Below are 20,917 nucleotides of genomic sequence, written 5' to 3'. Positions count from 1 at the left end.
GAGGGATTAGATGGTATACCTCCTCCGAGAAGTAACGTGGGTCCTCACCTGACTCTCAAGAGTGGTCCCAATCAGACACTTCCGCAGACTCAGAGACAGCTGAATGAGTCTGCACTGACCTCGGCCTGCTGGAGTGAGGTCCATTCCCTGAAGAGCCCTGAGGTACGGATCTACTCTCAGACTATGGGGAAGCTTCCTCCAACAATATCGAGAGCAGTACTACATGTCCAGGATGTCGACACCCTGCAAGGCACCAACATCAAAGATCTAGGCACTGGCACCAACAGAGCCTCAGAGAGGGCCTGGGGCTGTTCCGCTGGTGGCACATATGCCTCCGATGCCTCAGCAAGATACCCCTGCAGCAACTGTGCCAACTTCTCTCAGAGCATACCCTGGAACTGCTCATCAAAATTGAGCATCAACAAAGACATGGGAGCCAGACAACAGGCAGTCTGAGAAGACATCAGTGCTGAACCAGTGGCGGAGGCCAGGCCACTCGATGACTTGCTCACTAGCACCTCTTCTAAGGAGAAGCACTCCTCCCAGCACAGGCGCTTCTTGGACATCGGGGAATCTGATGTCCTGGTGCTCCCAGCACCGGGAACACCATATGTTGAGGAAGACCAGTGCTTAAGCTTCTTGGGCTTCCACCAATGCATACAGCCTAGATCCCCCGGTACTGATGAGGATGACACCAAACCCATGTGCGTCGTTGGTGTCAGGTCCAATGCTGACCGGTCCCGAGGCCTGCTATCAGTGCCAGTCTTGAGGCAGGTGGAGACCCACTTGATGCCAGTGCACTCCCCGTCGATACCAGAGTCTAAGCAGCCATGGAGGTCAATGCAGACAATGCCAAAGTTGATAATCCAGCCTTTGAAGGGTCAAAAGGTTGCTCTCTTTGAGCCAGTCGCACCTGCTGAGTTCTCACATTTTTAAACAGAGATCACAATCAGAGGGGACACGATCTGGCCCAAGACCACCCGACATACCAACTGTGTGTGTCTGTGGCAGAAATTACACATCTACACTTGGCGCACCTCTTTAAGCCACTGGTGATCTTCTGGGACATCAAAAAAAAAAAAAAAGAATCTCAGCCAAATTAAACTCCTCAATCTTGAACTCTCAAAAGACCACATCAAAACTGACCGTGTCGCTTAGCTGCAAGCTATTAATGATTTCTATGAGATGGGCAGAATATCTGATGTTTGAGGCTATGTCACCTGTTAAAGTTCTTAGCTTTCAGGCCAGATAGAATGCTAGGGGGTGGGTTGGAGAATTAATAGCACTTACCATGGGTCATAAAATGTCCAATTTATGGATCTTGGGTAAGCCATAAAATCTGGGGGTCAAGTGGTTACCTCACTTCAGACTAGATTTTATCTCTGTCTCAATGAAAGTGGCATTGTTTATCTGGCTTGTTACTTCTCTATGAATTTTCTGGAGTGGGTTGCTAGGTAGCCATAGGTACGTGTCCTCTGCTAGGAGGCTGAGTGTCTTTTGGCATTAATCTTTGGCAAGCAAAAACAAAAAGGGGTGGAAGTCACCAATTCTACAAGTTCAAAGACCACAAGTTTCCAGGGAGTGTTGTTAAAATATTCCAAAATCTTTATTCACCAGTAACGGATATAGGCAAAACCCAACAAGGGCCATGTTTTGGCACACAGGCCTTCGTCAGGGGTCTTCATAAAAAACATAAACACAAATATATATTAATGGAAAAAACCCTATACATATAGTACAGGAAAGTATAAATAATGGACATAAATATACTTGAAATGATAAAACTTGTAGCCAATCTAAACTAATATGATAATTTGTGAAAATAAATAAAGAAAAATAGAATGATGTCAAATACAACACAAATGTGAAATGTTAATAAGTGAAGGGTGATAAGTAATGGACAAATAAATTTTAAGTGTGAGCAATGAATTTGTGCAAAGAAACCCATATTAGACACCGAATGATAATACTAGAAGAAAAAAGAAGAAAATGAACATGAATATAACCAGAGAAGGTTACATAGATATGTATTTTTAAAACAAATTTTAGATCTTTTTTCGCTCACAATAGTGAGAGCGCTTATGTTCAGAACTCAGTATCCATACAGGTACCTTTGTGTCCCTCTCTGGTTATATTCATGTTAATTTTCTTCTTTTTTACTTCCGTAGGACATTTGTTAAACTTGTATTATTAGTCGGTATCTAATATGGGTTTCTTCACACAATTCATTGTTCAGTCCCTGCTGGAACCTTGTGGTCTTTAAACTTATGGCATTGGTTACTTCCACCCCTTTTTGTTTTTGCTTGCTGCCTTTTTGTGGAAGATTTGGGATTCTTCTTTTGCTTGCTTGTTTGTAATCTTTGGCATCCATTACTATGGCTGCTTTCCTTTTGTCTGCAGAAGAATCACTAGGTCTTGTCATTCTCATAAAGATCAAAGTGCAAGTTGTTCCTCACATGGTAGGTTGTGGCAAGGTGTTTTTGTTTGAAGTAATGTCCTGGTGGTTTCTCTGTGGGTGTGATCTGCTTGATCTTCAGATAATCCTTTGAGAGCAGTTTGTATTCCAGAAATGATGTCTGTGTTGTAAACTGGAGAATGATACTAGGACAAAGTCTGTCCCCATCCCCGTGGGCTCAATCCCCATCTGCACAAGCCTCAAACAAGTATTATTTTATATCTTTTTATTAATGTATAAAAAGGAACAATATTATGTACAACTGTTGTTTATAAATCACAAAGAGAAAACAATAATACAGAGCAACTTAAAACACCCCCCCCCACACACACACACACACCATCACCCTCTACCCTTCCAACTCCAACAATATCTGACTTCCACTACCCCAAGGACCCTAATCCACCCTGCTAAACTGTCCAGAGGGACAAAATACAACCGGCTCTGTATGCCCTAGCGGGGGAGAAATATGCCCTATGAAGCACTGTTATATTTTAATCTTTGGATGAATAATAAGTCTTCAACAATCTCAGGATTCAGTATAGCTCTCCTGTCTTCCACAGTCCTTCCTGCAAATGCTAGTAGCAAGAATGCACAGGATCCCCTGTGCAAGTTTTGTCAGTTTTGACCAGCACTGTTGCTTATTTTTCCAAAAAAATCAAAGCATTGTCATCTGCATCACTCAAACATAAATAACTGTCCAATTCATTAACAACAGCCCTCAAAGGAGGCATTATTCCATAAAAGTCGCTCATAAAACTGCTAACATCGATTTTCATGCTTTCTGGTAACGTGGCTTGTGGAAGATCCTGAGTTGTTGATGTTGATGGACTTGAGCCTTCCATTTTGATCTGGTTTTGGTACAACCTTCTCAAAGATTCAGTTGCCTGTGTTTTTTATATCATCTGGGAAGATAACTGGATTGTCTTTCAGACATGAGTGTAGAAGAGTACCAACACTGCGTAGTGGATGAGCAGGAAAATAAGTGTCAGTTAAGTGTTGGAAAAGCTCCTTGATACCAGTAACAACAGATGAATCTGTTGCAATAACAGTGCAACTAAGCACGTGATGGAAGGGCGCTGCAAATGATAGGAATCTGACAGCAAACAAGACTCTTGTTGCCATATCAAAGGCAGACAAGGAATAAATGACATCATTTAACAATGCTTCATTTAAATCCAAAGCAGCTTCTACAGTTTTTCATCATTGAATTCAGTTGCCAGTTGTCTAAGATGTGTTAAGTTTTAACACATTAATACTAGCATTTTATAGATGCTGTTCCATCTAGATGGAACAGCCAATTTAAGGCTAGTGTAAAAAAAAAAAAACATTGAAAATGTTCACAGGTTGAAAACCAGAACATAATATGTCAACATCTTTGCCATTTTAGAAATCTAAATGTGTATTTTCCCACTGCTGTCACAGTGAATGATATCCCTTCTCAGTTTGGCTTGGGGGTGGAGCTGAAAGGGACAAAAACCACTGGGGGGTTAAGGGGATAATGTCCCCTAATCCCTCCAGTGGAGTGCTGCTTAACAGGAGCAGTTTACTAAAACCTAAACATTCTTGCTAGCAAATATAACTCCCAGGACTGCGAAGTCTGAGCCCGAAGCAATTTTGGTTGGAGTTTGAGTTTGTGAAAATGAACACAAGATATGGTAAATTCATCCTCATTATATATATATATTTTTGTCCTGGATCTAAAGTACTAGTTGGTAAAGGTAAGTTATATTTACCAGTACTTTAGATCCAAAACAAAAAATTTAAAGCCTAATATCAGTAGCAATCAGAGTCAGAGATGGAGCTGGAGTCAGAGTCAGAAAGTAGAAAAATAGAATCAGAGTTGGAGTTGAAGGTTTGGTGTATTGACTCCACAGACCTGGTAACTCCCGACTTCGATCTTTTAGAACAAACATTTAGTGCCTTCTAAAATGGTGAATAAACATAACTTGCCATACCCCTATCCTGTCCAAAAACACTCCCAAACTACACTCCCTTTCCATTTGCACACACTTCCGTGCATATGCCAGCTTTGTAAAATGGGGACTTAGACATATATGCCATATATGCACAATAAAAGCTTAAGTGCCAGTTTATGAACATCTCAAACAGCCCTTCTAAAATGAATGCCTAAATGTCACTGTCAACACATTTGAAAGGATGTATTTTACAGTTTAACTACCTGGTGCAACTTTCCCATGACAACACATATTGCTGTCGTGCTTCTCCATAACTAGGAGGTATACATATAGCAACCAGTAGCAAACTGCATAGTTCAATCAATAAGTGCCATCATACACAGCAGCCATTATAAAAAATATGTGGTTCCATTGCTGGGTTTCACAGTACAATTTATAACAAAGAAAATACAACATCTGGGGCAGGGGTGTAAGCACTGTGGGGCTGAATGGTGGAAAAAGCATGTAAAGCATGCCTCAGAAAATTATTTCCAATCCCTGTATGCGTGTGTGTATTTATTGATTTACTTTGACTTATCACCTCTATCACTAAACCTGAAGCAATTTACAACAAAATAATAAAACAATTAAAATTTAAAATAATTAAAAAAGCATACAAAAGCCCACAGATTTCCACCAACTCACTAACACAAACATCACCAACTACTCCCTTCCCTACTCTCCCATATATCCCTCCTACAAAGCCTGGTTCCATGTCCACTATTTCACTGCCTTACAAAAATGCAAATAATTGTTTTCTTGGCACAATAATTTTGGTAATGTATACCTAAAGATTAGTGCAACCACAGAAAGGCTCAAGTCTTTGCAAATTGCAGATGAACATCCTTCACTGAAGGTAAAACCAAATGATTTCCTGAACAAAGGTCAAAGCCAGAAACACAAAACACGAAGCAATCTTTCAAATAACCAGGACCCATTCCATGCAAGACCTTAAATACCAGTATTAACTGTTGAAAAATACCCAGCTGCTCAACTGGGAGCTACAACTGGATCCTCAGTAATGCTTTCTTAGGAAGCCCCATATACAGTGTATTTACATAATCCAGTCTCGTTAATATCAACACCTGAACCACCATTTGCAACTTATCAGGAAACAAAAGCCCCCTTAGTAGTCTAATCAACTTCAGTTGCAAAATAACCTCTGTCTCAATCTATTAATCTGTGAAGCATGTCTAAGCAGTAAATCCATCCACACCTCTAAGAGGCAGATGCATCAACCAAACATTAAAAAATCTAAATCGTTAAAGTCCCTAACGATTTTTAAAAAACAAAGAATGCACCAAAAAAAAAAGTCACAAATGCTCAGATCGGTATTGAAACGTACAATGTATCAAAGAATCACAATACACGTCGGTAATCGGCCCCTAAATCATGCGCAGAGCAGCCAAGCGTTTTGCTGGCTGCTCTGCGCATGCTGCAAATGTCAAAACAAACAAAAAAAAAGCCACAACACATACACGTGGCTACCCGGTCAGCAAAATACAAAAACAAAGGATCAGGAGGGGGCAAGGGTGCTCGTCCAGAGCGTCCTGTATGGACGGCCTTGCCCCCCCCCCCCCGCTGCTCCCCACTTTCCGCCGCTTCCCCCCCCCCCCCCCCACGAAAAAGCAAAATTCTAGGCCTGCCTCCTTCTGACGTAGGTTACTTACGTCAGAAGGAGGCGGGGCCTAGGCCAGGGAAGAAGAGACGTCATGGAGACTCTGCGACCAACACAACAGATCTTCCTGCCCGTGCAGCGCTTCAGAAAGAGGTGAGAGGCGCTGCTCGGGTCGGTAATAGGGAGGGGGGTCTCAGTGGAGGGGGGAGCGGCGTAGTCAACCTCAGGGGGGGCAGCGGGGGCGGGGCACGGGGCGGAAGAATGACGGGAGGCGGAGTTAGCTTTTGCAAAGCAGAAGAACAGGAAGGGAGGGGGACCGGGGCTGCTAGAATTTCGCTTTCTCGTGTGTGGGGGGGGGGGAGTGGCAGACAGTGGGGAGCAGCGGGGGGGCACGGGGCAGAAGAATGACGGGAGGCGGAGTTAGCTTTTGCAAAGCAGAAGAACAGGAAGGGAGAGGGACCGGGGCTGCTAGAATTGCGCTTTCTCGTGTGGGGGGGGGGGGGAAGTGGCGGACAGTGGGGAGCAGCGGGGGGGGGGCATGGCCGTCCATACAGGACACTCCTGATGAGCGCCCTTGCCCCCTCCCGATCCTTTTTTTATTTGATGTGTTTTCTGACACGTTTTCTTTAAGCTTAAACACAGCTCTTTTGGACATATGTAATGCTACGTCCTTTGGACCAATCACAGCGCTTTTAGCTCTGCTAATGCGCTGGGATTGGCTCAAAGTTTGTTTATTTTTTCACTTTACAATTTTTCCTGGCACAGAGCTGTCCTAACGAGAGGTCCAGACCTCTCGTTAGATTTCCTGCCTTTTTCCTGCGTAAAGGCAATCGGAAAAGGTTAGTGCATCTCGTTTCAATGGGGTTTTTACACTAATTGCTCATCTCCATTCCGTTTTCGTTAGCTGCTAGCTTCCTCGGTAAAAGCCCTTTGATGCATGCAACGGATCAAAATTTCCTCATTGGAGGGTCATTAAAGGCTCATTAAGCTTTAGTGCATCTGCCTCTAAGAGTCCTAACAACCTTAAGAGACACCTGTTGCTCTTCTCTTCCCCAACCCAGGGCAAGATGCACTAAAGACTCATTAAGATTCCCTTAGCGAATTGGTAAGGAACAGACATGCATCAAGGAATAGGAATGCAAATGAGCTGCTCGTAGTAGCTCACTTGCATTCTCTATTCCGTCATTAAACAGTCGGCTGGTCGAGCATGTGCAGAGCAGCCAAGCGTTATACTAGCTGCTCTGCGCATGCAAGGGACATCCAAGATCGCTGCCCCCCCCCCCGAGATCGCCGCCGCTTCCCCCTCCCCCCTGCATTGAAATGACAGCTTCCCGAAGCCCCAGCCTCCCCACCACCCCCCAATCAAAAAAAACGTCCTATTTGGCCATCATTCCCCCCCGGCAATAATAAAAATGTCTTTTTGAGCAGTGCTTCACTCAGCTGAGAGACCTGGAAGTCCCTGAGCCAATCACAACTCATACAGACACATTAAATAGGCTCATATTGGATTCTGTAAAAAAACAGCTATCAAATCCAACAGCATAACCACCATACAAACCCCTTTATCCCATACCCTAAATATCACATAAAAAAGGGGGTTTCTATACTATGAAAACGGCGGATTCCTGACTGAAAATCACTTAATACCACACAGCTCTCGAAAAGCTCTCTCAGCTAGGAATGTACAAACATATCTACCACTTTACCTAGGAATGGGAGAAGTGATGCCAGACTATAATTTTCCACCCCATTAATATCTAACACTAGATTTTTCAATAGTGATTTAATAACTGACTGCTTAAGAACATCCAGAAAAATGCCACAACCTTGGGGTTATCTTTGACTCTTCTCTCTCCTCTGCTCATATCCAGCAGATCGCCAAGACCTGTCGTTACTTTCTTTACAACATCCGTAAAATCCGCCCCTTTCTTTCCGAGCACTCTAACAAAACCCTCATCCACGTCCTTGTCACCTCTCGTTTGGACTACTGCAATCTGCTTCTTGCTGGCCTCCCACTTAGTCACCTCTCCCCTCTCCAGTCAGTTCAAAACTCTGCTGCCCGTCTCGTCTTCCGCCAGCGTCGCTTTACTCATACTACCCCTCTCCTCAAGTCGCTTCACTGGCTCCCTATCCGTTTTCGCATCCTGTTCAAACTTCTTCTACTAACCTATAAATGTACTCATTCTGCTGCTCCCCAGTATCTCTCCACACTCGTCCTTCCCTACACCCCTTCCCGTGCACTCCGCTCCATGGATAAATCCTTCTTATCTGTTCCCTTCCCCACTACTGCCAACTCCAGACTTCGCTCCTTCTGTCTTGGTGCGCCCTACGCCTGAGCCACTTCGGCTTGCCCCATCCTTGACCATCTTTAAATCTAGATTGAAAGCCCACCTCTTTAACATTGCTTTTGACTTGTAACCACTTGTATCCACTTGCCTCCACCAACCCTCCTCTCCTCTTTCCTCTACACATTAATTGATTTGTTTGCTTTATTTTTTGTCTACTAGATTGTAAGCTCTTTGAGCAGGGACTGTCTTTCTTCTATGTTTGTGCAGCGCTGCGTACACTTTGTAGCGCTATACAAATGCTAAACAGTAGTAGAGTCAATAATGTGTTCATAATCACCATCAGTCTGTCTACTTTTGCTTCTTTTGGCATCTTTATTAATGCAGGCCAGGGATCCAAGTAAAATCAAGCAAATGTATTGCCGCAACCATAAGTCACCCAAGAATCCCCAAGCTGAACAGCCACCAACTCCTCTACACTAGAAAATTATGGGTCCTCTAACAGCGCACACCTCCACCAGCAAGCCAACAGCTTGCAAGCTGACGCTGATACCAACCACCATCTCCTGAAAGAACTATATCAAATCTTGGCATGACAGACTTGCTGACATAGCTTGCTCAATCCTGTTATGAGGCGTGGTTCTGAATTTTACAGCCCCTAACTCCTACGCTTTATTCCAAACTTTCTCAATTTGCAAATCCAAAGCTTGCTGCTTGATTTTCTTTACCTCTTCTCCATACTACTGAAAAGCACTTCTACTTCTCCCAATCTTCCACTCTGTCACTTCCTCTATTTTCTCTCTAACCTTAACCCCCGATTAGCATTCCTCAGAGTCTGTACACCTTAGTGAACCTTTCTTAACCCCAATTCTCAGTCACTTCACAAGGACTATATAATCTATTCCTCCTCTCAAATCCCTATGCCAATCCAAAACAGTAGTTGTAGCATCATCCTTTGCTACATTATCTGATGTATTCCACAGCACCTCCATAAATTTCACTACTGCCATAGCCCTTCATGAACACACCTAAATATATTCATCTGAGCATTCTCCTCCCACCCTCTGCATCTTCAAAGCAAAGGAAACCAACTGATGATCTGACCAACATGGCAACACTGTTTCTATCTCATCAACCAAAACCATCACAGATTTGCACTGTTCGGGAACATCAAATCTAATGTTCTGCCTTCTTAATGCAGGTCTTGAACCCACTGAACAAAACCCAATTGTTTTAAATTAATAGAGACTGGGCTAGGACATTCCATTAAATTTTCAGGAAGTTAGTGTGCCCCCAGACAGCAAGGTGTAGCCAAGGATGGGCTTGAGCTAGCCTGGAACCATCCACTTTTGCCTCAGGCTCACTTGGCAGCCAGGCGCAGAATCCGTTTAGCTAGTGACGTCCTCAAGCCTCGCCAGGTGAAGAAATCAGAAGATTATCCCCCCCCCCCCCCCCCCAGTCAGTAAAGTTGGCAGTCAGTAGAACCAAGGGTGCTCATGGTGCATCAACCACTTAAAGTGCTGCCACTGACTACTGAGCTTTATTGACGTGCACAGGCTCTGAATTTATTCAGCTAGTTAGACTTTGGGATCCCTGCCAGCTAAGTCACTTTTTATTTTAATTTTAATGGAGGAGCCAAGTGTCCACTCATCTAAGATATTTTTTTTGGGATGGGGAACTGGTCAAACCTGGGCATACCATGTTACTAATAACATGCTCGCAGAGAGAAGACAGCAACCAGAGTTAGACAATGAGTGGTGCTTAAAGGACAATTCTACAACAGGGAAGGTAAAATTATGTATCATATCTGATAATTTTCTTTCCCTTAATCATAGCCGATCAATCCATAGACTGGTGGGTTGTGTCCATCTACCAGCAGGTGGAGATAGAGAGCAATGTTTTGCCTCCCTTTATGTGGTCATGTGCTGCCGGAAATTCCCCAGTATGTCGATATCAAAGCTCCATCCGCAGGACTCAGCACTTAGAGAATTACACCCACAAAGGGACACTCTGCCCAGCTCACCACCGCCGAAGCGGGGGAGGGGAAATATTCCAGCGCACCACCGCCGGGGCGGTGGGCGGGAAACCACACCCGCCGACGCGGGGGGAACTGGCTTATCCTGCTACCGCAACCGCGGGAGGAGCTGGCTTACCCTAACACCGCCGAAGCGGGAGGGATACAAAGCTACCCTACAGCCGCATGAAGTGGGAGGGAGCGCCGGCATAATTTAGTTATCAATCCAGCCACCGCCGAAACGGGGGGAGAGGAAGCAGCAGCTCACTGTAACACAAAATCGTCTCAACTCGAAGAGACTTCAATTGGAAGAACTTGAACACGAAGTCCTCGTGAACAGGAAATGAAGACTGAACTTGAACCTGAAATATAACCAGAACACAAACAATACAGATATCTGGGAGGGGCTATGGATTGATCGGCTATGATTAAGGGAAAGAAAATTATCAGGTATGATACATAATTTTACCTTCCCTATCATCAAGCCGATCAATTCCTAGACTGGTGGGATGTACCAAAGCAGTACTCACCCAGGGCGGGACATGGAAATCCCTGAACGCAACACTGAAGCCCCAAACTGGGCCTCGGCCCGAGCAGCCACATCCAAGCGGTAATGTTGTGAGAAGGTATGAGCCCGACGACAAAGTAGCCGCTCTGCAAATCTCTTCCAAGGAGACAGACCTGGACTCCGCCATCGAGGCTGCTTGTGCTCTAGTAGAGTGTGCCTTCAGCTGAATAGGCGGAATCTTCCCGCCGCTACATAAGCTGAAGCGATCGTCTCCTTGACCCAACATGCCACTGTAGGCTTAGATGCCTGCAGACCCTTACGAGGGCCTGCGAACAGCACGAACAGATGATCCGACTTCCGGAAATCATTGGTCACTTCCAAGTATCTGATGATGACCGGTCTAACATCCAGGTATTTGAGCGCAGGGTACTCCTCTGGGTAATCCTCCCTACGAAAGGAGGGTAGGTAAAGCTGCTGATTCACATGGAATCGAGAAACAATCTTGGGCAGGAAGGAAGGCACTGGGCGAATCGATACTCCTGCCTCAGTGAATCGCAGGAACGGTTCTCTACACAAGAGCGCCTGGAGCTCGGAAACTCTTCTGGCTGATGTGATAGCCACCAGGAAGACTGCTTTCAACATCAGGTCCTTCAGCGATGCCCTTGGCAAGGGCTCGAAGGGCGGCTTCTGCAAGGTCCGCAGTACCAGATTGAGATTCCACGTAGGCACTATCGAGTGCAGAGGGGGGCGCAGGTGATTAACTCCTTTGAGAAAGCGTACCACATCCGGCAGTGAAGCCAGGGAAGCCCCCTTCAGACGACCCCTGAAGCAAGCTAGAGCCACCACCTGGACTTTCAGCGAACTGAGCGACAGGCCTTTCTCCAGCCCCTCTTGCAGGAACGCCAACACTAAAGATATTGGAGCAGTGAAGGGCGATATAGAGCCTGCCTCGCACCACGACGCAAAGGTACGCCAAACCCTGGCGTAAGTGGTGGAAGTAGAGCGCTTCCTCGCTCTCAGCATAGTGGCGATGACCTTGTCTGAGAAGCCCTTCTTCCGCAGCCGCTTCCGCTCAAGAGCCAGGCCGTAAGACCAAAGGGGGAGGGATCCTCCATCACCACGGGACCCTGATGTAAGAGGCCCCGCTCCGCTGGCAGCCGCAGAGGCCCGTCCACCAAGAGTCTGACTAAGTCCGCATACCAGGGACGTCTGGGCCAATCCGGACCCACCAGGATCACCCGGCCCAGATGCTCTGCCACCCGGCCTAGCACCCTGCCCATCATGGGCCAGGGCAGGAACACGTAGAGAAGCTCCTGTGCCGGCCACTGCTGGAGAAGGACATCGACTCCCAGAGATCGAGGGTCCCGTCCTCTGCTGAAAAAACGCGGCACTTGGCAATTGGCTGAGGACGCCATCAGATCCAGGCTCGGCCGGCCCCAGCATTTCATGATGTCCAAGAACGCCCGAGCAGACAGTTGCCACTCTCCCGGATCCAAGGTATGGCGACTGAGAAAGTCCGCCTTGACATTCATGACTCCCGCAATGTGGGCCGCCGACAGCTGTTCCAGATTCGCTTCCGCCCACAGGCATAGCTTCATGGCCTCCTTGGCTAGAGGGGCGCTCCTGGTACCTCCCTGGTGATTGACATAGGCCACAGCCGTGGCATTGTCCGACAGGACCCGTACAGACCTCAGCACCAGTAACGGGAGAAACTCTAGAAGCGCCAACCGAATGGCTCGGAGCTCCAGGAGGTTGATGGACCATTTCGTCTCTGCAGGAGACCAGAGCCCCTGCGCTGTCCGTCCCAGGCAGTGGGCTCCCCAGCCCGTCAAGCAGGCATCCGTCGTGACGACAACCCATTCCGGGGTCGTAAGAGGCATTCCTGCGGACAGCTTGCCTGGTCTCAGCCACCAGCTCAGCGCCTTTCGCACCGCTGGGTCCAAAGGAAGGCGTACGGCGTAATCCTCCGAGACTGGAGTCCACCGCCGCAGAAGAGAGTGCTGTAGTGGTCTTATATGAGCCCTGGCCCAGGGCACTACCTCCATCGTGGCCGTCATGGAGCCCAACAGCTGCACATAGTCCCAAGCCCGAAGAGTAGAGGAGGCTAGGAACTGGCCCACCTGGGTCTGAAGCTTGACGCTCCGGTTGTCCGGCAGGAACACTCTGCCCACTTGGGTGTCGAAGCGAACTCCCAGATACTCCAGGGACTGAGTCGGGCGCAGCTGGCTTTTCTCACAGTTAATGATCCATCCCAGGGAGCTCAGAAGAGCAGTGACCCTGTCTGTAGCTCTCCCGCACTCCGCATGGGAAGGGGCTCGGATCAGCCAGTCGTCCAGATAGGGATGGACTTGCATTCCCTCCTTGCGGAGGAAGGCTGCGATGACCACCATTACTTTGGAGAAGGTCCGCGGAGCCGTAGCCAACCCGAACGGGAGGGCTCTGAACTGGAAGTGTCGGCCCAGCACTGCAAAGCGCAGAAAGCGCTGATGAGGCGGCCAGATGGGAATATGTAGGTAAGCTTCCTTGATGTCCAGGGAGGCCAGGAATTCTCCCTTTTTCACCACAGCTATTACGGAGCGGAGGGTCTCCATCCGGAAGTGCCGAACTTTCAAGGCCTGATTGACTCCCTTGAGGTCGAGAATAGGCCGAGCAGATCCTTCTTTCTTTGGCACCACAAAGTAAATGGAGTAGCGCCCCTTGCCAAGCTGATCTACTGGCACCGGGACCACCGCGCCCAGGCGGATCAGGTTGCTCAAAGTCTGCTGCACGGCAGCTGCTTTGACCTGAGACTTGCAAGGAGAGTTTACAAACCCGTCTCTTAGGGGTCGGCAGAACTCTAGCTTGTAGCCGTCTCTGATGACTTCCAGAACCCAAGCGTCTGAAGTTACCCTGGTCCACTCGCCCAGAAACGAGGACAACCTTCCTCCTATCAGCAATGGGCCATGGACCAGGTCCCCGTCATTGGGTACACGACCCTGGGGGCGGGCCGGAGGATGAGCCTCCGGGACGGCGGTCCCTACGAAAGGAATGCTGCTTGGGGGAGAGGTTCCGTTTGAAGGAAGCGGAGGCAGAGGAGGCCGACTTGCCCGGGCGATACCGACGGGCTTCCTGGAATCGGCCCTTAGAGGAACCAGGACGGGCACTGCCGGCCCGAGTCCTGACCTCCGGCAACCTCTTGCCCTTGGACATGCCGAGCTCCGTCACGATCTTGTCCAGCTCGTCCCCAAAGAGCAGCTTGCCTTTAAAAGGCAACTTGGCTAGGCGAGATTTAGAGGCATGGTCAGCAAACCAGTGCTTAAGCCAGAGCCACCGCCGCGCAGAGACTGTCTGAGCCATGCCCTTGGCCGAGGCTCTCAAAACATCATACAGCAAGTCTGCCAAGTAGGCCAAACCCGACTCCAAGGTCGGCCATTCCGCCCTCCAGGAAGGGTCCGAGGGGGAAGCCCACTGCAAAACAGTCAGGCACGCCCTAGCCACGTAGGAGCCGCAAACCGAGGCTTGCAAACTCAGAGCGGCCGCCTCAAAGGACGACTTTAAGGCCGCCTCCATTCTCCTGTCTTGGGCGTCCTTCAGGACAGTGCCACCTTCCACCGGCAGCGCCGTTTTCTTAGTCACGGCAGTGATTAAGGAATCTGCCGTGGGCCAGACAAAAGCTTCCCGTTCCCCCTCAGGAAAGGGGTACAGACGGGACATAGCCCTGGCTACTTTCAGGCTCGCCTCAGGGGCATCCCATTGCGCTGAAATTAAGGTCTGCATGGCTTCATGAACGCGGAAGGTTCTAGGCGGGCGCTTCGTTCCCAGCATAATGGCGGAGCCAGTAGAGGCTGAGAGAGAGCCTTCCTCCGGAGACGCAATCTTCAAAATGCTCATGGCCTGCACAAGCAAGTTGGGCAAATCCTCTGAGCGAAAAAGCCGCGCTGCAGAGGGGTCGTCCGCTCCATCCGAGCGAGGATCAGTCTCTTCCATCAATTCCGCTAAGGATCTCTGGGAGAACTCAGACACGCTGCCGTCATCCACATCAGAGGAGACCGAGTCCCCCGAGGGTGGAAGATCCACCCGAGGGTGCTTAAGCATAGAGGCCTCATCACCCCGATCAGAGAGGTGGGCAGGGGCAGTGTTCTGCATTATAAAGGCTTGATGCAGCAGCAAAATGGAAACCCCCCTGTGCATTTCTGCAGCCTGTGCCGTGGCCCTAGAGGCGCCCTCCATCTGCGCTCCCAGTAGCGGGGGAGAGGCGTGTTGCGTGTCCAAAATGGCATCCGGCGCAAAACTCCGAGAAGGAGCCGCGCGGGAAGAAGGGCGTTTTAATTTCGCCGACTTCTTACTGTCACCCGATTCAAGGGCAACCAAGCTGTTAACGTCTCCCATCTTGAGAGCGGCCCAAGAAGCCGACCGAGCTGCGTGGCCGGTCACAACCGGAAGGGCGGCCAGCGGGGGATGGGCGCCTAAGGCGGGAAAGGCCGCCGCGCCGGAGGAAAAACCGGTGAACTCTCCCGGTTCCGAAAGGGCGCCCAAAAAGGGCGACTCTACCTTCGATCCCCCCGCTTCCCCGCTAGGCGCGCGAACGCGTTCCGGGGAGCGTCTTTTCGCGCCCTTGCCATCCGAGGCCATAGCCATGTGGAGACCGTTCGGGGAACCCCCTGCCCGCTAGTAAAAGGTAAAAATTACCTGCTTCTTGCTCCGAGCAGCGACAACTTTTTCCAGTGAGCAGCTGCAAATGGACGTCCTTTTTGAACGTTTAAAAATTTTTTTTTTTTTTTTAACGGAGCCAGCGGGAGGGGGGAGAAAAGGAGGGACCTGGCACCACCAGATTTGCACTTGCTCACGAAGAGCCCTCAACCCCAGGTACTCAACAAAACCTTATCAATTAGGCTTGGAGACCTAGCCAGAGCTGCTGCTGTGTGACCACACACCTGCTGAGATAGAGAACATACTGGGGAATTTCCGGCAGCACATGACCACATATAGGGAGGCAAAAGATTGCTCTCTATCTCCACCTGCTGGTAGATGGACACAACCCACCAGTCTATGGATTGATCGGCTTGATGATAGGGAACCTCCATTTAGTAAGGTGAGAGCCTATTCTATATGGACACTTGGGCACCTGGCGTAAATGGGGGCACCTAAATGTAGTAGGCACAAAGGCAACAACCCCATCTAAAGCCTGCTGATGTCTCCTTCCATGTGCAAGCTCCCCTTACAAATGCATGCTGTGCCATTTGAGTGCCTATTTGTGGAATACCACTTAGGCTTTCAAATGACGTTTGTGGGTAAGTGAACACTTAGGTGCCTAATTGTAAGTATCCTAAATATTTAGGTGAACAGTTGATGCATAAATATAAGCAACTTGTTATAGAATTGCCTTTTTATTGTATATCTCTGAACAAAGCTCCCTACAGCAAGACTAGGAAGGGGCCCATCAGACATAGAAGGCAAGGGGAAAAAGGGAAAGGGAAATGGGACTTGATATACCGCCTTTCTGAGGTTTTTGCAACTACATTCAAAGCGGTTTACATATATTCAGGTACTTATTTTGTACCAGGGGCAATGGAGGGTTAAGTGACTTGCCCAGAGTCACAAGGAGCTGCAGTGGGAATCGAACTCAGTTCCCTGGGATCAAAGTCCACTGTACTAACCACTAGGCTACTCCTCCAAAATAAACTTTAAAAAGGTATGAGAACATTTTATTATTTTACGGAAAATATATAAAATGATTACAAATTCTCAGAACTTCCAAAGGGTCTTAATTACATAATAACTTAGTCTTCATGGATATGGGCTCTTAGAGGTCCGCCCCAGCCACTAGGAGGGCTAGGCCTCTGCATAAGGGGGGGGGGGAGGCCACATTTTGGGGGGCAGCAGCGCAACTGTAGTATGCGTTAGAGCCTTCCCCCACTTCACTTGTAGCAGCAAGGTCTGCTGTTGCTGCTGCTACCCGTCCTGGGCCAGCCAGAGGATCAAAGAAGCATCAGCACATATACATGCTGATGCATCACTTTATCCTTATCCTCCTCCATGCAGACTTCCTGCAGAAGGAGGGCAGGACAAAGCAGGGCTTCGGTGAAAGCCTGCACTGGACTGATACTTCTTTAATCTTTGGGCCATCATTGGGGGTAAGGAGGTTGTAGTGGCAGGCCTGGCAGTGGGAAAGGAAGGGGGTAGATGCTTGACATGAGGTAGAGGAAGGGTAGATGAGAAGCTAGGCAATGGAGAAGGGGAGATGAGGTAGGGGAAGGGGAGATGAGAAGCTAGCCAATGGAGATGGGGAGATGGGGAGATGCTGCCCACTTCTCATCTCCTTTCCCTATTTCCTGTCCAGCACCTACCCCTTTCCTTTCTTGCTGCCGGGCCTGCCACTGCAGCCTCCCTACCCCTTATGGAGGAGAGGGAGGAGATGGAGAAGAGTATTATGGCAAGAGCGCAGGGGTAGCAGACGCCTTAGGTAAACCTTCAACCATAACCCCCTGCTATGGTCAAGCATCTCCCTTTTCCTCTCTCTCCTCCCTCCCAGCTGCCACACGGGGGTGGCCAGCATCACCCTTTCCCCTCTCTATGCCACTGGGTGTAGCAGCTGGGGGAGAGGGAGAGCACAGAAGGGGGTACAGGTGAAGGTTCACCCAAGGTGTATGCTATCCCTGGGCTCTTGCCATAATAGTCCCCTCCCACCATTGTCCTCTAAGCAAGCAACTTGCCATTTTCTTGGCCAATATTTGAGAGTACATTGTGAAGGTCGCAAAAAAATCTGCAATTATTATTTTGTACCTTCAATAAACTCACGGGGCGCAAATAACACCAAGAAACTGACTTTTTCCTTCTATGAGAAATTACAGCTTTCAAAATCAGTAACCATAACAAAATGAGGCACAGGATGGTAACCAAAACTGTTTTTAAATAGAAAAAAAGCACTTCAAAACTATTTTTTTAACATCTGAGTTTAATTTTCTGCAGTGCAGCCCGAATATTAAAAAATTTTGAGGCGCAAAGAAAACAAAACCTAGTTAGAGAAATAATGTATGCTAAGTGCAGCACAGTACACCAGCAAGATTGGGCTGAATACACGAATCGTACCGAGAACCATAAAACAAAAGAAATTCAGTGTTTTTACATTAAATGATCTGACAAGCAGCGCCAAAACAGCCTTGCAACATTGTTGTCCACTCCAGTTTACAGGAAGCAGAAAAGCTCCCGTCAGTGCGACGCCATCTTGTCTTTGTACTTCCTTCCCAGACGGACAAAAAAAAAAAAAAAAACACAGGCAATACGCGACATTTCCTTCTCCTCTGGCTTTCTCTTACCAATTTCATCCCCGTGTCCCATCTGAGCCAGAGCGAGCAGGAGCTCAGGGGATAAGATGGCGGGAATTCCTTTTAGCATGACCATGATGGCGCCACCGCTGAAAAGCAGGAAGAGCCTGAGGGACGTACTTGTCGCTAAAGCTCAGCCAAAGCCTCGCCCATCAGTTACGGTGTCAGTGACTCACACTGTTCAGCTGGGACGGTGTAAAAACCTGATACAGCGCGGTCAGCTCAGCTGGCGCGCGCGCTCGCTCGCTCAGGTACAGCAACAGCAGTGCTATATTTACCTGAGCGCTGTCTTAAGATGGGCCAGAAGAAGCGACCACTTTTTTTTTTTTTTTTGCCTCTTCCCTGAATTTGAGTTTGAGCTCGAAGTCGACCTCTGTCAGGAAGCTTTCTCAACTTTTCTTTAATGTCTTCTTGTTCTCCGGTTCTGGATACCAAGCAAGTAGGAGGCTTTCTTGCCCTAGCTGGTGTATTTCAAATTCTGTGCGGTATTTGCTAGATGTGAAACAAATATTATATTACATTCAGAAAATTATTGTGTGGTAGGCTGCAATATGGAGTGGGGGAGTAGGCTAATAGAGTAGCGGGCTGGGAAACGGAAGGCCCGGGTTCAGATCCCACAATTACAATTTATATAACGGGAGTACCAAAAACAAAAATGGTTCAAAGCGGTTTACAATAAGATAAGAATCAATACAGTGTATGGGCCGTGTTTACTAAGATGCGCTAGCGTTTTAGCGCGTGTACAAAATTAGCACATGCTAACTGTGTAGGCACCCATAGGAATATTGTGGGTGCCTACACTTCGTGCTAAAAGTACTAATGCGCCTCTAGCGCGGCTTAGTAAATAGGGCCCTATATGAACAATAAAAGAAGGCAAATGCTGAATATTGAAACAATAAGGATGCCACACTGAACTCACTCCTCAACGTGCCTTCACCTCCAGCTCCCCCTTCACTTTCTCCCCAGACTCTAGCTGAGTACTTTCATGATAAGGTTTACAAGATTAAACTTGAATTCTCAACCAAGTCACCTACACCTCTCCTTCCTTTAGTCCATTCTCTAAATCCTCCTTCAACCCCTGCCTCCTTTTCTTCCTTTTCTGAAATCACTGAAGAGGAAATTGCACATTTTCTTTCCTCCTCAAAACTAACTACCCATTCCTATACCCACCCATCTACTTAGCATTGTCTCTCCTACTGTCATCTCTTTTATCTGTCATATTGTCAAACTTTCACTTTCCACTGCGACTTCCTGATGCCTTCAAACATGCCATAGTCACACCACTCCTCAAAAAACCTTCATTGGACCCTACTTGTCCTTCCAACTATAGCCCCATCTTCCTCCCCCCTTTCCTGTGCAAGATACTTGAACGTTCTGTTCACCGCCATTGTCTTGACTTTCATCTCAAGCTATTCTTTCATTCAACTGAAACAGCTCTTGCTAAAGTTTCCAATGACTGACTATTCTTCCAGATCCAGAGGTCTCTATCCTCATCGACCTCTATCCTCATCCTTCTCAATCTATCTGCTGCTTTCACACTGTTGATCACCACCTACTCCTTGATACACTGTTCTCACTTGGATTTCAGGGCTCTGTTCTTTCCTGGTTTTCTTCTTATCTATCCCATTGTACTTTTAGTGTGTACTCTGGTGGATCCTCCTCCACTTCTATCCCACTATCAATTGTAACATATGTTAAGTAGTAGTAGTAGTAGTAATAGTAGCTTACGGCAGGAAAAGACCTGCATGGTCCATCCAGTCTGCCAAACAAGATAAACTCATATGTGTATACCTTACCTTGATTTGTACCTGCCTTTTTCAGGGCACAGACCTGCCCAGCAGTATTTCCTGCCTCACAACCACCAGTCCCGCCTCCCATCACTGGCTCTGGCACAGACCGTATAAGTCTGCCCTCCACTATCCTCGCCTCCCAACCCCTCTTCCCCCACCTCAACTTCCTGTTTTCTGAAGGGTGGGATGGTTCAGAGAGAAAGCCCCTGTGCAGGTCACAGGCAGCTTATAAGTGAAGAATGGAGGTGATTTTAAGGTACGGGGGAGTGGCATCCTGTTTAAAGTTCCTGGCTACACCAATGTTAAAATGGTATTTGAATGAATGTAAATAGGGTCAGTATTTCCTCCCTTTTCCAAGCAGAAACACCTCAATGCATAGAAGCAAATGCTGGTCTTAGTGCTGAAAACTTAAATGTCAGCTCAGGGGTGGCATTGAGGGTTTACAGGAGAAAACTTCTCAGTTTGGTACATTAAACTGCGGGTTTTGTCCTCTTTTGAAAGGGGAAGGAAGTCCATGCAAGGTTTAAGTGCTGTAGTGAGAAACAAACGTGCATGCGTCCAAGTAAAACTGAAAAGTTAAAGCACACATCAACGCCTGATGTCCTGTGCTTAAATATGAGCCTTTCAAAAATTTAAGTGAAAACAGTTTTTGAAAGGCTAATATTTACAGGTAAAGAAGAATCGCCAATGTGTGCTTGCACTTTAATTTTTTGTCAAAACATGTGCACAAGAGCTGCGCTTACTGTAAAACCTTTGTGCACATGTGCCAGGCACATTCCTCCCCCTACTTTTGGTTTAGTAGCACAAATTAAGTGCTCATATCATTTGCATAGAGTCAGCGGAGGTCATCCCCGATTCCCTCCGGTGGTCATCTGGTCAGTTCGGGCAACTTTTTGAGGCTTGGTCGTAACAAAAAATGGACCAAGTAGTCAGCCAAGTGCTCATCAGGGACGCCCTTCTTTTTTCCATTATCGCTCGAGGACGC

General features: G+C 47.7%; 1 protein-coding gene across 2 annotated transcripts in view; it reads right to left on the bottom strand.

Moving 5' to 3' along the window:
- Positions 1-18,275, bottom strand: part of FUOM (fucose mutarotase) — a 96,656-nt gene extending 78,381 nt beyond the window's left edge. The window contains exon 1 of one of the 2 annotated variants that reach the window (XM_030203193.1): positions 18,134-18,275. In XM_030203193.1, the coding sequence (XP_030059053.1) occupies positions 18,134-18,218 (85 nt within the window). In that variant the 5' untranslated portion in view covers positions 18,219-18,275. The remainder of the gene's footprint in view (positions 1-18,133) is intronic. The other variant, XM_030203192.1, reaches the window with a different exon arrangement.
- Between the last annotated feature and the right edge of the window lie 2,642 nt (positions 18,276-20,917).

This window comes from Microcaecilia unicolor, chromosome 5 (assembly GCF_901765095.1).
Source record: "Microcaecilia unicolor chromosome 5, aMicUni1.1, whole genome shotgun sequence".
Taxonomy (NCBI): Eukaryota; Metazoa; Chordata; class Amphibia; order Gymnophiona; family Siphonopidae; genus Microcaecilia; species Microcaecilia unicolor.
The sequence above is the reverse complement of the archived record's forward strand: the minus strand, read 5'-3'. Positions and strand labels throughout refer to the sequence as shown.